General features: G+C 38.7%; 2 protein-coding genes across 9 annotated transcripts in view; one reads left to right on the top strand and one right to left on the bottom strand.

Annotated features, from left to right (window-relative positions):
• Window positions 1-1,827: 1,827 nt before the first annotated feature.
• Window positions 1,828-16,508, top strand: dnajc5aa (DnaJ (Hsp40) homolog, subfamily C, member 5aa). The gene is made up of 5 exons (XM_017468270.3): window positions 1,828-1,962; window positions 9,292-9,423; window positions 9,712-9,925; window positions 10,315-10,486; window positions 12,468-16,508. The coding sequence occupies exons 2-5, from the start codon at window positions 9,314-9,316 to the stop codon at window positions 12,575-12,577; spliced, it is 606 nt and encodes a 201-aa protein (XP_017323759.1). The 5' UTR covers window positions 1,828-1,962; window positions 9,292-9,313; the 3' UTR covers window positions 12,578-16,508.
• The window catches only part of tpd52l2a (tpd52 like 2a), a 16,733-nt gene continuing 14,750 nt past the window's right edge, over window positions 15,560-17,542 (bottom strand). For 4 of the 8 annotated variants that reach the window (XM_047155603.2, XM_017468265.3, XM_017468269.2 and 1 more), the window contains 3 exons: window positions 17,288-17,329; window positions 16,719-16,755; window positions 15,560-16,614 (listed from right to left, as the gene is read on the bottom strand). In XM_047155603.2, the coding sequence (XP_047011559.1) occupies window positions 16,573-16,614; window positions 16,719-16,755; window positions 17,288-17,329 (121 nt within the window). In that variant the 3' untranslated portion in view covers window positions 15,560-16,572. The remainder of the gene's footprint in view (window positions 16,615-16,718; window positions 16,756-17,287; window positions 17,330-17,542) is intronic. The other 4 variants (XM_047155605.1, XM_017468267.2, XM_053680317.1 and 1 more) reach the window with 1 other exon arrangement.

The following is a 17,542-nucleotide window of genomic DNA, read 5'->3' on the forward strand; positions in this document are numbered from 1 at the left end:
CATTCAGGCCATCAAACCATAGAATTTTGTTTCTCATGGTCTGAGTCCTTCATGGGCCTTTTGGCAAACTCCAGGTGGGCTGTCATTTGCCTTTTACTCAGGAGTGGCTTCTGTCTGGCCACTCTACCATTCAGGCCTGATTGGTGGAGTGCTGCAGAGGTGGTTGTTCTTCTGGAAGGTTCTCCTCTCCACAGAGACACGCTGGAGCTCTGTCAGAGTGACCATAGGGTTTTTGGTCACCTCCCTGACTAAGGCCCTTCTCCCCGATCGCTCAGTTTGGCCGGGCGGCCAGCTCTATGAAGAGTCCTGCTGGTTCCAAACTTCTTCCATTTACAGATGATGGAGGCCACTGTGCTCATTGGGACCTTCAATGCTACAGAAATGTTTCTGTACCCTTCTCCAGATCTGTGCCTCAATACAATCCTCGGAGGTCTACAGACAAATCCTTGGACTTCATGGCTTGGTTTGTGCTCTGACATGCATTGTTAACTTTGTATAAAGTACAATGGTACTTTATACAGACAGATGTGTACCTTTCCCAATCTTGTCCAATCAACTGAATTTACCACAGGTGAACTCAAGGATGATCAGTAGAAACAGGATGCACCTGAGCTCAATTTTGAGTGTCATGGCAAAGACTGTTAATACTTATGTACATGTGCGCTTTTTTTTTTTTTTTTAAATAAATTTGCAAAGATTTCAAACAAAATTCTTTCACGTTGTCATTATGGGGTATTGTTTGTAGAATTTTGAGGAAAATAATGAATTTAATCCATCTTCGAATTAGGCTGTAACACAAAAAAATGTGGAAAAAGTGAAGCGCTGTGAATACTTTCCGGATGCACTGTATGCAGCTTTCCGGATGCAGCTTTAAATTATGGTATATTTTGTGTATGGGCCCATTCTGTAATGAAATACATGGCAATAGTTACATATGATTTAATAGCTTATATTAATAAACATCAGAAATCTAAAAGGTGTGCATTATAGCTGACACCTATATGAACACATTAGAGTTCGTTGTGTGACTGTAAGCATGAGCGTAACCACGCATACTTTGGGGGAGGGTCGTGTCCCCCAAAGTGTTGAGGAAATGCTAATCTGTCCCCCCCAATATACAGTACAAAATATTTTCTATATGCCCCCCTTTAATGAACCCTGCCAACGGATCTGTCTTTTCTTCATCTATTCTATTTATTTATGTCTATTCCTTTTTAAAACATTTCCGTTTGTTAAGGAAAATAGGTGTGTTCGCCCCTCCAACTGTACACGTGGTTGCGCCCATACTCAACGCAAGTTCGTTGATATATTTTAGCAGCTCAGTCGGCCTTAGCTTAGTATAGAACGCATCATACCATGGCTTGGTTTGTTCTTAAGAACGTCAATTAACTTTTGATATTTGCACACCCACGAAGTAGGCTAGGCTAACGTCAGTTCCAGTTTTTGACCATTAACGTTACATTCACTTGCATATCCTCCCCCATGTCCACACCATGGTTACGTCCTTGACTGTAAGTCATTCCCTTCAAATGCTATTGAGCTTTAAATTATGGTATATTTTGTGTATGAGCCCATGCAGTAATAAAATACATGACAAAATTTATATATGATTTAATAGTTTATTTTGTTAAATATCAAAAATCTAAGAGGTGTGCATTATACCTGACACCTAGATGAACACTTTACACTTGGTTACATGTACGCCGTTACATGCACGCCGTTACATGTACTCCGTTATTCCCCAATCCTGGTTAGTACAGTCTTCACCTCGCTTTAGTTTGGCGGGTACGCGCACGCAGCTACGCGATTGTTGGTGGGCGGAGTCGCGCGAGACCCTTCTCCTGCTGCATTTGAGCGTTCACGTAGGCGCGCGCGGCTCACGGGGATGCGACCACGAATTTAACGCCACTGTTACTGCACTGAAATTAAACCGAGACGCAGTTTGTCGAAGCCGACAAAAGGGTAAGTCGCCGTCTTTTCTTGGCAGTTTTTATACACGAAAACGTAGCGTTTTCACCGTTATGGCCATGTATTGGTTCTGTAATGTCCTATGATATTGCTTTATCCCGTGCAGAGGAAGTTCAAGCTAACAGGCTAACCAATATGGATGCTATGGAGAGCGCTGCTAGCCAGTGCACTGTTCATATGATGCGGTGACTAGCAAAATGGAGATTAGCGACTCTTAATCTAAGCGTTGTAGTAATCCGTCAGAAAATGTCGATTTGAAGTCAGTTCTTCTAAACCGCTACAATACCCGGGGATATTTGCTTACATTTTATTTTCACCACAATGACTGGTCGTGATTTCAGACCAGCGGCGCTCACTAGTCCGTGTCTAATGAATGGCGAGGCCGTTTCACGCTTCTCCTCCTCTTCGATGCAGGATAAAGGCGAAACGCGGTTTTTATCTTTATTTATTTATTCAGCCTATAATCTGCGCCTCGACGTGTAGCTAAACTGTTTTCTGGGTCTGACTCCACCTGAAACGGTACATCCGTGTTCCCTGATCAGAAATGTTGCCTTTAAGCTTTACTAGTATCCTCAGCATGCATTTCTGCCATAAGAGATTGTCATCTATATATATTAATATACTGTAATATATAGATAATATAAAGATTGCTTGGTGATGCTTATGGGAGAAATATTGCAACAATTCTGGGGTCTTTTTTTAGTTTTTTGTTTTTACAGACATATCTTGTGAGTTTTCCTTCAATACACACATACATGTATAATATGTATGTAATAATATGTAGACAGATAGGGTACATAGTGTTGTGCACTGAGCTAAATTTATGTTCACGTCTCCTGACCTGTATATCTGGGAGCTGGTCTCACATGCACACATTCATATCTCACTAAAACGCACGGCACACAAAGTCTGGGAACGTTTGCACATGTTTATAATTTCTCTCCTGTTAGTGTCTTGGATGCAGTGCAAATTTTTGAGTCTTGTTAAATTCCCCGTTGTCGAGGCTTCTTTTCCAGGCTCGTGCACCATCACGGTCATGCGTTGCATTGGTCAGAGGCTGGCAGTGCTGAGTAAACCAGCTGAAACAGGGGAGTCAGCGGAAGGCTGCACAGTGGACAGGCACGAGAACCTCTTGTGCTAATTGGAAATGAGCCCAAGCCATGCCAGACATACAACTAGCGTCGTGGTACGGTTCTAGACACTAGATTTTGCAAGGACTGTTATGAGTTCCTAGCTACCTCAATGAGGGTTCTATATAGAGGGACAAATTTAAGTAACCTTATAGTGTTAATTGAAACCTTTCTTTCTCTATAACTGTATACAGTCCACACTTGTTAAAGGAACGGATTTTCAGTTTATCTCGTATATAGTCGATGAGCCAAGCCAAGACATTGTGCTTCTTTAGCTTTGCACTGGTGCTATGAGGCTCATGATCACCAGCATGATGTAAAATGTCACTAAACGCTCGGATCATCACGCTCACTGCAAACTGCATTGATTTGCTAAGTAATCTCAAGTAGACTTACCAGGGTGGTTTATAATGGCCTTGCTTCACCTATGTACAAAAGTATGATACATACTGAGTAACTGTAGTGCCATCTTTCACTGCTGTACTTCAGTTTCAGTCTAGGCAGGCTTTAGGATATTGACCTATTTACTGTTTAGCAATCTCAGAAAGAAGGCACCTCTACCGGTTAAGTTCATATAGGGTAAAGTGATCTCTAATGAAAGGCTAAATAAACTGAGCAGTTCATGAGAAAAGGGTGAATCAGCAGATGAATCATGGGTAAATCTTCTTATTCTTCTTATCATATTGGTTGATCTTGGATTTGTAAGCGGACAGGAAAAGCACATTTCGTAAACACACTGTGGGAACTCTCTAAGGCTATTTCGACACTACACAATCTATTACTTTATCCATTTTCCTTTATTATTATTATTTTTTAATTAAAGCATCCTCTTGAACCCATTTAAACTGATTCTGATTGTTTTTGCCAGACCGCCAGCTAAGCAAGCCTTGATAAGGCATTTTCACTTACTTACTGATCATATGCGAGTGGCTTGGAGCTCCACTACAGTAGGTGGCTCTGTGCACCTAAAACAAGAACTTGATACTTATAGTAAAGTACGTTGATAATAAAACTAAATAAAAATTAAGGTTAGGGATGCATCGTTGCAGATACTGCGAATGGGTTTCTGTCCTATACTGATGTCTGTGATATTTAAAAAAAAAAAAAAAAAAATTTCTAAAATGCTCCGGTACCAGCGTCTGATACTATGTTTCGTAAAACGTCATGCTAATGAACAGATGGCACAGAATGCCAGCAATCTGGACTTATTTCATGATTAATAATAGCAATCAAAGCAACACCGGCTACAACCTGTGTTCTGTAAAAATATCAAGGAGCTATAGCAACTTCTTAAAATACAAGTAATCTGATAAAACATCCTAAACATAAAACTCAAGCACAAGGGGTTAATTGCTAGTAGCATACAACAGCAAGAGACTCTACCTTGAATGCTGGCTAGGAGAGAAAAATGTCTAGGTGAATTAAAATTAAATAAACTCTTAAACAGTGAGTTGTTCCTGATGATCAGCCACTATAGGTTGCTGACCTTGAGGGATTCTTACTTGAAAGCAAAACCTGCTCTTTACAACCCCTACCTAGCCAGTCAAATGTAACTAGTGAGGCTAGTGAATGCACTTTATTTATAAACACCTGGCTAACATTAACAAGCCTGGTTCATACACATGCGTGTCTTTCATGGCCACGATGTAAAGCAAGGAAACGGAGCTCAGTAAAATGCGACGTGACGTGATGTCCATGATCGAGTTGATTACTTATTTCTGTATCAGTATTGGTATTAACGAGTACCAAAAATACATGTACTTTTATTGAGATTGATGCATTGCTGTTGGTGCATTCCTGATTAAAATTGCCTTTAATTATTTTTGAATTTGTCATAATCTAGTGTCATATATTTGTCATAATCCAGCTATTTACACCTTTAACGCTATGTAGCATGCCACAGTGCGCTAAAGCACAAACCGTGCAGCACCATGACATGTCCAGCTCATCTTTCATAAAAACTGCAAGCCAGGGGCATCGCTAGATGGGCTCTAGCCCCAGGAAAATATTGCTGAATGAGGACATCCTGTTTTCCAGATCTAATTTATTTGGCACAGATTTCATCAATAATGTTAGCTTGTTAACTGCTAAAAGATTGCTTGCTTATCTCTTCTAACTTGGCATTCTGCCACAAACCATGTCGCCATAATCATCATCGGTGAAAACTTTTTGATGTGATTTGTTCATTTAGAGGGCTAGTTAGTTAGTTTACTCACAAAAATGATAATCAAATACACCTGCGTGTAATTTTCAAGTAATCCTGAAGACTTTGGTTAGATTTTTCAGGTCTGTTTGATTAAGGATGAAGCCGAACTCTACAGGACAGTGCAGTGGCCCTCAAGACCAGAGTCACCCATCCCTGGTTTAGTAGCTAATTTCACAGTTTCAGTGGCCTCTTCCAGTATATTTTCTGATATTTGTGTAAACAAAACATGATTCATTTGTTTTTGGGGCTCTGATGAACTAGGATCGGTGAGGGTGGATTTTAAATATAATGAAAATGTTTATATATTTGTTGTTTTTATATACAGGTTATTTCACAAGTCACCTCTGTATCATTATGATGTGATTTCGAGTGCCAGCTTTGTGTTTCAAAAAAATCATTTCTTCTCTTGTCTTTTTGAACGGAGTGTATAACGGTGTGTATTTATTTCAGGAACGTGAATAGTAATTAGATAAGTGTCAAATAACATGCAGACTTAATAACATGCACTGATGAAGTTAATGTTAGTAATTGTTTAAAAATGACCATAGTAAAACAAGGAATAAAAATATGGAGTTTGTCATCAACCAAACAGTAACCAAACAGTTTTGATAACTACAAAAAGTTTATGTAGGCAATTTAAGCAAAACCCTTTACAGTAAATTAAAATGTAAAATTGAACTTATGAAATGGTCTGCAGCACATACGTACATTAATGTTTGCTACATAATATGATTAAATAAACACTTACTCCCAAAGTCACCAGAATTGAATGCTTTGGTGGTGGTGGTGTTTTTTGCAAAAAAAACAACAACAAATGTTCTCATTGGACCCTCCCAGTAGTTTTGTAAAATTCTTGGGGGCCTGTGCCCTAGTAGCGATCAAACTCTAGAAACACCCCTGCTGCAAGCTAGTGCTGAATATACTGATAGTGGGCACAGGTGATGAAGATATACAATTTTATCATGACCAGAGACTGAGAAGAACCTTCTGCTATAGTTTAATGCAGTATTGATCAGTCCTCCATTTAAACCTCTAATTAATTTAAGTGGCTTCAGTGTTTAAATCTCGCACTGATGTACACTATATTGACGCTGCAAGCTGCGGGTTCTTCTCTGGAAATGTTGATTACAAAATACACTTTGGAGCTTTTAAAAGATTTGTTCCAGATTTTAGTAGCCTACACTGTTGTTTTGCAGAGTTTGGCTCATGTAAGCAAGAACACTGAGAAATGCCAGCTGGAGAAAATTATTCCACTGTTGTTCCACTAATTTTTATTACGAAGAAACCGAAGCTGAATGTTCTCATGTGCGGCTATAGTAAGGTTGGATCTTGCATTTATTTCAGGGAAACCCTCAGTAATAGCTGCCTTTGTCTCACTGACAGAAAGGAGGACAGCTATGATTATCAGTAGAGTCTATGTTCTCACATTGCTGTTGATTTGCACTATTGAGGCTTCGTGCTGTTTCATTCTTCATATTGATCAGGGAAAGGTTCTTGGCCACATTTCATGGATGCTATTGGAGTGATAAGCACACTCATCAGTGTATATAACTCACAACAGAGTCTTGGAGTTGTCTGTTATGTGCCCACATGAAATTACCAGAGCTCTGGGGCCGTAATCGCAAAAAATATTACAAACAGTTCTTTTAAGTGGGACAAAACATTTCTTAGTGAGCTTATTCTTAAAACATATACATTAAAGAAACGCCTCTTGGCATTGATTGGCAGATACAATACTGCGGGATAAATTGAAAATGAGTTATTAAATACAGGAAAAGAGATATATTCTTGCATTTTACTACACTTTAACCACTGTTGGCAGTGCTCCATTAAATCCCTAAATCGTTATGTTTAAGTACTTATTAATTGTCTGCACCCAGATTCTAATGGGAGATTATTGTTTTATTAATGGGAAGTGCACATGGAGGGTGAACCTGTTATGTAGGCTAATACTGTAAATCTGAACATAGTTCGTATCAATTATATCAAAGTGCCAAAGTAAGAGTTATCCAGATTTGATCTTTTTTCCATATTATATATATATATATATATATAGAGAGAGAGAGAGAGAGAGAGAGAGAGAGAGAGAGAGAGAGAGAGAGAGAGAGAGAGGAGTTACAGTACTGCCATAGCAGCCACTTATAGGCTTTTTCAAAATGATGACAATTGTGTGGTTTTCCTAACCAAACAGTCACTTTTGTTTTTATTTATTTATCCATACTGATGTTTTTTCTCTCTTTTTAACCAAATTTGACTAAAGAGTGCCATTCATAGCACTTATTCAGAGTTTTTCCTCTTACATCAAGTTAATCAAAGGTCATTTAGTCACCTTAACTACGAAGTGCTTGTTGGGGCTAAATGAGTCGGTTCGTCATGAATAATTTGCATTGGAGGACATTAATATCATAAACATTTGAAAAGCATTTGAACTGTGACATATGTTCTAACAGCCGTCGCGTAGCTGACTAGCTTTGTTTGGGAATAAACATTCACAGCTCATTTGCCTGCATTATCATGCAAATTTAAGACGATGTTTTGTGTTTCAACATAAATCGGAGGTTCAGTTTTCTCAAAGGCAATACAGAGTTCCCGTTTCACTCCTCCTGAATCTATAAATTATTGGAAGGAGACACAGTGTAAAATGTAGACTTGATTGACTGAATTTGATATTCTACAAATGTACAGTATGTACACCCTATAGTTAGCATATATAAAATAGTATAAAATGTTCAGTAGTTACATCAAGTACAGCATTAAGTTTTTAATTTGTATGGCAGGCGTACATGTTACTCTACTAAACAGTGCTTTTAAAATAAGTCAAGATTATTAACGTTAACCCCTAAACTGCTAATTAAAAGTATTAACACTGCAGTACTCTTTACCATATGTGACACACATCAGATCATTCCTTCTCAAAACTATAAATGTCTACAAACAAGGCAGTTAGTGTAGCAGGAATGTATGTTGTGTGTGCGCACATATATAAATAAATAAAATGAATGAATGAATGAATGAATGAAGACCACAATGGGGAAAAAAGATCAGAGTCACACAACTTTTTTTTTGGAGTTGTGCATCCACAGCTGTTGATTGAGCATTGAAGAATGATCTCATAAATGTACTTGGATGATAGAAAGATCAGGGTCACAGAATTTTCCATTTAAAATAAAGCCATGCTATGACAAAATGATCAGAGTCCATAGCCTACTGTGAGAAAATGATCACAATCCAGTCACATGACCGAAATCAGCCAATAGGCTTTGAGTAATGGCGGACGCCTAGCTGCGTGAATTTCATTGTTAACTTACTGTCAAATTTCTTCAACATATCTCATTAGTAATTGTTCTCAGCAAACTTCAGTACTAGATCAAACAACATGGATGAGTATCCTCAACAGACTGATAAACCAAAGAATAGACAGATACATGGAAGTAAGCCACAAAAAGCCAAGAAACAATGTGTTATGAATCAAGTCACCGGGGAATTGTGGATAATATTCAAGTTGAGATTGATGTATAATGTATATTCTGTAAGTTTTCAGTATTTAAGTGGTGATGATGATGATGATGATGATGCTCAGTTGAATAAATTAGTAATTCAGTTAATAAGTTCATCACTGTATTACTGTGAATACCCACAAAAGAAAGATCAGAGTCCGCACAAGCATTTTTTCATGCTTCAATTAGCACAATGTAAACAATGACTGATAACTTTTGGTGTCTTCCTAAAGACTATGAATGGGTCTAGTGAACATATCAAGATTTTCTCTGTTCTCAACTATTATGACATAAGGTCTGAAGTTCTAAATTCAAATTTTGGAAATCAAGCACAATGTGACTCTAATCGTTTTATCATTGGTGCCTTCAAAAATATATCTACATATATAATTCACACACACATATGCATATATATGTATGTGTGTGCATGTTTAAGATCTATATAAATTATTAATAACTGCTTTTATTAAGCGGATTTCTTGTTTTGCAGATTGTTAAGAGCGTAAATCACCATGACTGAACAGCAGAGGCAGCGCACCCTCTCCACCTCTGGAGAATCCCTCTATCATGTGCTGGGTGTCGACAAACTGGCCACTAATGATGACATCAAGAAGTCTTACAGGTGAGTGTGAAATGTCTGTAAAATTGACTAAACCATACTTGACAGTAGGGATGCACTGTGCACACCCATACAGATAGCTGATAATGAGCTAATGCAATCATTGTCTAGCTAACCGTGTCAGTCAACATAACAGTTGTTCATGAAATAAAATGTCAGTATGCTGATTTGGAAATGATTTCAAATTCAAACCCATACCAGTTCAGGATTTCATGCCAGCCCTACACTCCAGTTGACCAACATATATACAGTAGTTTGTAACACTAGCAATTGTCCACCTCTTTCTCAAAGGAAACTGGCCCTGAAATACCACCCTGACAAGAACCCAGACAATCCTGAGGCAGCGGACAAGTTTAAAGAGATCAACAATGCCCATGCCATCCTGAACGACCCTACCAAACGCAACATTTATGACAAGTACGGCTCCCTGGGGCTCTACGTGGCCGAGCAGTTTGGAGAGGAGAACGTCAACACTTACTTTGTCCTGTCCAGCTGGTGGGCCAAGGTCAGACTATGCATAAGAAATGTCTGGAAAGTTTATTTAGTCCCCTCAGAAAGTATTGGAATGGCAAGGCCAATTCTTTTGTTTTTGATATCCACTGAAGAGATCTGAGAACAGAACATGATTTCAGCTTTCATTTCCTGATATTTACCATAATAGCGTGTATGTATTTATTTTGCATGTTTGTTTGCTTATTGAATGTTTATTTCACATCAACAAAAAGGCAGTATGTTTAAGGAGCTTATTGTTTCACACCTTAGCTATTAGTAGTGCATCTTTTTTAATACATTATATACTTAGTTAATATATCACCTGCTTATGGATTACTCTGTTTCTGGTTTCTGGAATAAGCCTGCTCCCTGTTCTGTGGTGTTTTCGGTCTCCCTCTGCAGGCTCTCTTTGTGTTCTGCGGCTTGGCTACAGGCTGCTATTTCTGCTGCTGTCTGTGTTGTTGCTGTAACTGTTGCTGTGGGAAGTGTAAACCACGGCCACCTGAGGGACAGGATCAGGAGTTCTACGTCTCTCCTGAAGACCTGGAGGCCCAGCTGCAGTCTGACGAGAGAGGTTAGATGCCACACTGTAACTTGCGCTGTGGACACGTTCCAGTTTTGTAGTCTGTTTAAACTCTTTTATGAAATCGCTCAGTGTTAATTTTACAGTGTGATAGTGTCTGTAATAAAATGTCTTCTTTATGTTAAAACTCTCGCATCTGAACAGATCCAGGCTAAATGAACACAGCATGACTGTTTCTACCAGGTTTCGTTCCTATAAACCTAGATGTTTGCATCACAAATGGTGATATGATCATAGAAAACTATATTGATATTGTGTTGTATGTGGTGCTTTACACCAGCTGTAGATAACCTTGTAATGACCAGTTTAATCATTCTGCAGGATCTTGCTCTTTAACTGAGTGTGGGAACAGTATGAAGGTGACCTCAATCCTATGAACTAAATTTTAAGACGTTCAAAACATCACACCAAGTCTGGTGTGGATTTCAACACTGGTTAATAAAAAGAAATATAATTTGCTCATTGTGATATGTGCATAATACAGACAATTTAGAAAACTTTAGAAATGCCTTTGGTGCAAATTAATGTGACCGTGTTTTCTCCCCCCTTTCCTGTCTCTCAACATTCACATGGGTATCTATTATAATGCTTTACCAAGTCATGTGTTTTTAGGGCAATCACACAGTATTTTCCACATGCACTTAATCGGGGTTTCTTCGTTCACTACACTTGAGAATTGTGCAAATAGTTTTTTTTTTTTTTTTTTAAAAACCCTCATAGTTGTTTAGAATATAGTACCTATGGAAGGAGGAATGTCCTGGTTATATTTTGAAATAACAAATACAGACGTGTGACAAATTAAAGGAAAAACACTAGCTCTGTTGTGCATTTTGCTGGCATGGTTTGTCCAATTGTCCACTTACAGGGAACAGTCAATGCAAATCAATGCAAAGTTTTTTTTTTTTGTTCTCCTATGATGAAGCTTTTCTATCCTGATGAGAGTGGTCTCTTTCAGGATGACAGTGCCCACATCCACAGGTTACGAAGAGTCACTGAAGGGTTTGATGAGTATGAAAATGATGCAAATCATATGCTATGGTCTTCACAGTCACCAGATCTCGATTCAGTTGAACATCTATGAGAGATGTTGGTGCAGTGTGTTAGACAACACTCTCCATCACCACATCACCATCAACAAAACACCAACAATATCTTTTGGAAGAACGCTGTTCATCCCTCTTTATAGATCCAGAGACATGTAGAATCTATGCCAGGAAGCATTGCAACTGTTCTGGAGGCTTGTGATGGCCTAACACTAAAACACTTTATGTTGGTTATTCCTTTAATTTGTCACCCATCTGTACATTCATCTCAGTTGAATCAACAATGTATGGATGTACAATAGTTTTTTATAATTTCTCTTGAAGGGTGCTAGTAGTACAGATTATGAAGCAAGTCAGTTTCTGCTGCAGCACATTTAAATTCAAGCATGAACTGTAATCCTTTACATGTCCTATGATGAAGTAACACACAGATTTCTTTTCACAAAAGTTTTCCCCCCATTTTCCCTCAATTTGTTCATCTGCCAATTCCCACCCACCAGCCAGCTCTCCCTTATCATGCAACAGCTACTAAATCGAGAGGGTGAAGGGCTATCACGTGCTTTCTCCGAGACAATGTGAAGGCAGCCAACCACAATTTTTTTCAAATTGCTGCTCATGCTGTGTCATGGAGCGGCATAACACACGCCGAGGAAAGCGCTATTTGCCCTCTTCCGCATACATGAGCGCACAGATGCCCACGTTTGGCTAGTGTCGCTGTGATTGATAGGGGAGACAGAATGTACCATCCCTCCAACCCAGAGAGCATGAGCAATTTTGCTCTCTTGGATTCCTGTCCATCGATGGCTGTGGCAACATCAGGATTCAAACTCCTGATCTCTGGACAATAGGGCGAATGCTTTTCTATTGCTCTCGGGAGCCCCAAGTCTCAAATCTTTGCTATTGTAAATGTTCTCTTTGTGGTTAAACAGAGGCTGGTGGAGGCGAGCCCATTGTCCTGCAACCGTCAGCCACAGAGACCACCCAGCTAACATCCGATGGCCACCACACCACCTACCGGACCGACACCAGCTTCAACTAATTCCGTCTCTCTCCAGCTGCCATGCTTCTCCCACCCCTGAGTCTGAGGAACGAGCAGAGGAGCAACTCCAACAACTTAAAAGAAAAAGCCACCATTGGCAGGGAGAAAAGCCAGTGAGAGAGGAATGCAAGCTGAACTCTTTCAGACATTCCCACCCGGTTCTCATATCCACCACCATCACCATTCTTCCAGAGTGGCATACATTCACGTCAGTGTAGCTTGAAAATTAGGAGTTTAATTGGAGAAAGAAAAAAAAGAACACAAGATATTTTCTCTCTTGTTGTACTCCGTCTTTTTGGCCTTTGACTTCCAGACTTGCCTTTCCATCAGCCTCTTCTCCAGCCAAATTAGTTCGCTGTCCTATAGCATGCACTGTTCCCCAATCAGCATTGCATGCTTTCATTCTTCCCATTGCACTTCAGGGGGGACAGAAATCGGACACAAAGTAGGTTAAATCAATAGTTTTAGGCCTTTGTATATAGTATACTGTCCACTCTGTGTTAACTGTCTACACTCTGTGTCTGCGTCTTATTACGTCTGAACCTAAACACTAAATGCAATGCTAGTCTTTAGCATCACTGTCGTCGTCCCCCCCCATCAGTCATTTGAGTTTAATAGATGAAAGTGATGCAAAAGATGCTGCCAAACACACATTTCCAAAATATATTTTCTTAATCTTTATTTCTGCCATCTGGATTTTTCAGTAGTGTGTTGAAGCATTTAAAAGGATGAACCAAAATGAGTATCAGTCACTATTCAGAGTCATGCAGTGTGGGTGTTGGTGTGCGTAGCAGCCTGATCAGGCTATTGGGATCTCGTCTTCGTAGCACGTTCTGATTCCTAGCATCAGTCATATTATTTAGCTCACCTTGCTTTGGTATTGTCCCTGTACTCACGTTTTAAGGGATTTACAATTGAAACACGTTGTGTTCCATCATATCAGCCTGTACATCCCCAGCGTGTATGTAAAGAGGAAAGAAAAAAACGTTTTTATATAGATATACAATGTACACCTCCCATGCGTATGTACAGTATATGTATATTTTGTGCTTTTTTTTATTTGTAATTGTTAGCTTGTGTTTATTCCCGTGTGTTATTGCTCATGGTGATGTGTGATAATGGTTTGTTAGAGTGCATCTCCCCTCCCTATTTGCGCCAAGAGATCATGGTGATTGTGAATGAATTACCTGTGCTAGATGGAAGTTGTTTATTCAGCAGCAAGTGTCTTTCACTGCAATGTGTTCCTCAGATTTAAAATAGGATAAGGATTTAATGTCAGCAGTGTAATGAAAAATTTCAATAACTAATTGTGTAAAATGACATGAGGCATCTGAACGCCATTACACCCTCTTTCTCACTGTGCTTTACTGTTTTTGAAGCATCGTGTTTCCATGTGTTTTGATTTCATCACCATGTTATTGTGTCATAACTCATTTTCTTTGTAGTTGGAGTGAAATGTCTGTCAGCAGTGATGGACAGTTTTTCACCCCTGTACAGATTATGTAGTGAATTTATCAGTGTTTTTACCAGATGTTCTTTGAGCCAAGGTGTGACATTCCTCCATTCTTAGCATATGAACAGGGTGATTTAAAAAAATATTAACACGCATAACACTACACCACTAACACATTTCTTCTTTACTCCTAAAGAAAAGTACATTTTTAGTAAAATGGCAACAGTACTGAAAACTGTATACAATTTAACCACTGAGTGTTAAAAATATTTTTTTGAATCACCCTGTACATTTTATGATAGAATCAGTCCTAAGTGTAGGTAGTGCTCTGTTTACATTTTGTTGTGTAAAGTTCCTATTTTGGATTTTCACGGTTGCTGTACAGTAAAACACAGCCATTTGAAGTTGCCATACATGTGCACATCTCCCTGACCAGTCATGCCAATGCCAAGCTGCGTATCATATCTACATCTCTCTTTTTTTATTATTTTTTTTATACACCTTTATCACCTGCCAATCATGCACCCTAAATTCAGGGTGTTGTGCTATGTTTAGTGGCGTATGTTGCACTGCACTAACCACATCACCAGCCCTGTTCACTCTTCTTTCTTTGGATTTTAAAGGCTAAAAACCATTTCGCAATTGTATTCAGAGCTTTTGAGCACAGTTCTCTGCAGATGGATATTCTGTGTCTGACACTTTCCTCCCTTATGTGTCCCTGCTCTTGATGGCTTTTGATGGTTGTTTGCATCTGTGGTCCTTCCCTGTGCATTTCCCTTCCCCTCCACAAAATTACACTGGTTTGCCCATTTAAGGGTTCTACATTGAAATGTTGGCAAATGCAACATTTAAGTTAAATGCAATGGAGTAACATGGGCAGGACACAGTTCCTTAAAATGTGTGTAATTATAGTGATATGGTAATCCGTTGTTTTTCTATTTTATTTATGACCTTATTTTGTCATGTTTTTAAAGACTGTCCTTGTTTCAGATGGTATGTTATTTGGATGTGGCTGTGAAACTATGCTACTCTTAGTTAAATGGTCAAGGTCTCATGTACATACACAGAATAATGGAGTATAAACTATGGACCTTTTTATGTTGTAGCATGGTTATTGTCTGTCCAAAAGAAAACATACATTTATCTGATTTGCTGGTGTAAAAATAAATGTTTATGAACATTTCAAATGTTTCTTCTCTGCTTACATGGTATTTTAATCTAAAACAGAAACACTTTAGTTGAAAAGGTTTGCAAAGAAGCTGTCTTTCCAATGGATGTTGCATTTAGAGTTGTAATTGACACCGCTCACATTTACACATCCACACACATTTCTTTCAAACATGAGCGGAAATCAGGGCCTTAATCCCTTTGCTGGCTTAGATAAGCCGGGTGGAGATAAACGTGGTCCCAGAGGGCCCAAAGGGATCCAGGAATGGTCCAAAAACTGCCCAGAAGGATGAAAATTGTGTGTCGGGGAACTCCATATTGAAATACTGATGCCTTCAAATTAAATCACTACTACAGCCATGTGTTTTCCACCTCTAGATTTATTTAAGCATGTTTATAACCATGTTAATGTTAAATACAATAAAATCACATGTTACAAGCTAGACTTGTTCAGATTTGTGTATGGGATAAAGGTAACAGTCTCAGGGTGAAGTCAACATCTTTGCATAATTTATCCAGGCAAAATGGACACCACCCAACACATATTTTAGTTCCTCCTCCACCAAACTAACTGTCAACCTCTCAAGCACATCCTGGATACTAACTTCAGGACAGCCAAGCAAACAAAAAGTTGTTTATTAATGTTTAAGTGTACCTAAATATTTCTTTTTACCATAGTAACACCAGAAAACAACACAAAAAAGTGATCAACAGATAATTTAACCAAATACCCAGATAAAGAAGTCTTTCATTTAACCCAAAAAAGACCAATTATTTTAATTAATCAGAATCATTTACCTCATAGTCCATAAAAGTTTATGAGGCATTTGTTCATTCATCACATTATAGTCAAAGCGCTAGCACCTGTTGCCCTGAGTTATAAGGGATGTAGTATGCATTCTGTTACATTCTCATTAATCATATGTGACAGGAGGGACATATACTACCAAGGAAGCATTTTCATTTAATCCACAGTGTGTAGGCATGTATATGATGCTGCATGGAACCACAAGTGAATTACATCAGTAGTAATATCAGAGCAGACACCATTCTGAAAACCTTTTTATACATTTGAAACAAGCGAAACAGCAGTACAAGTCGTGTGCCTCATGCATTCACACACAGTCACTGAGGATTTTTTTCAAATCCACAAAAGGTTCAAGGTTTCTCCTTTTAAAGTAAGCAGCAGAGATGTAGTTGTAGACTTGAACAGCAGTTTGGGACTTTAGTACTGTTCAGCATTATTTATTTCAACGGTTTGTCATCTCTTGGTTTTCAGCATAGCGCTTTAAAGGACTTGGGGTAGTTTGGGTTACAGCAGTCAATTTTGGTGATGAATCTGTGCTTCCTGTTCATAACCACTGCCAAGTGGCGATTACGCATCTTCGCCCTTCGTGCTTCCTCCAGCTACCTTGGACTTGGAAAAATAAAGTAAATAAAAATTGCAACATGTCAACTAAGAAGATTCTTAAAAATCTTTTTCCATATATATTACATTACGAGTGGCTTTTTCATGCTTACCATCTTGTCCTCCATGTTTTTAAATGTTGGTGAATTCCTAAGAAAGGAAGAAATGTCAAAACAGCCAAATGCATGTTTGAAACACGTAAGAAACCCAGAATTAAGAGAAATTTGTACTCGATAGAGATATAGTTACACAACAAATGCATTAGAAGCCAAAAGTCTCCATACATGGGGAAAAATACTTTGTTTATATATTTATATATATATATTTTAATTCCAGATAGCCTTTAAAAATGCCTTTGACAAAAGAAGAACCTATTTGAAATCATTCTCATGGCTGGATCAGGAAGCTGTCGCAAGTTTGTGATGGACATGCAATTACATGCATAACACCATGAGTGGGAGATGACGCTGTATGTTTTTTTTTTATTTACAAAGAAATGGCAATCATGCAGAGGATGTCTTCTAAATAAAGTTACATTTTGCTAAAAAGTGTTCATTTCCCCCATGTATGGAGACTTTTGCGACGCCCTGTACTTTCCAGTGACATGGCAACAAGTGGGATATTTAAAGAAAGAGGAAAAGGAGAGAGAGGAAGACGAGGTCTGGTATACCTGGTACTTTACCTCATAGTGGGCATACTTAAAGAGTGGCGCATGGAGTAGCTGCTACTTCAGACAGCAGTGAGAACACAAGCATTAGAGCAAGAAGAGAGCGTTAGCCAAGCAAGAGCAAAGGACTGAGCACATACTGTACAACACACTTTAGAGAAAAAACCCTGTTACAGCAGACAAGATCCAAAAATTGTGAGGAAAAGTGGTGTTGAGAGAAGGTGTGTGTGTTTTAAAGAATGAAAGAAGATATTGGGGAAACATTCAGTA

The sequence above is a fragment of the Ictalurus punctatus genome, chromosome 5, assembly GCF_001660625.3.
Source record: "Ictalurus punctatus breed USDA103 chromosome 5, Coco_2.0, whole genome shotgun sequence".
In the NCBI taxonomy this organism is placed as follows: Eukaryota; Metazoa; Chordata; class Actinopteri; order Siluriformes; family Ictaluridae; genus Ictalurus; species Ictalurus punctatus.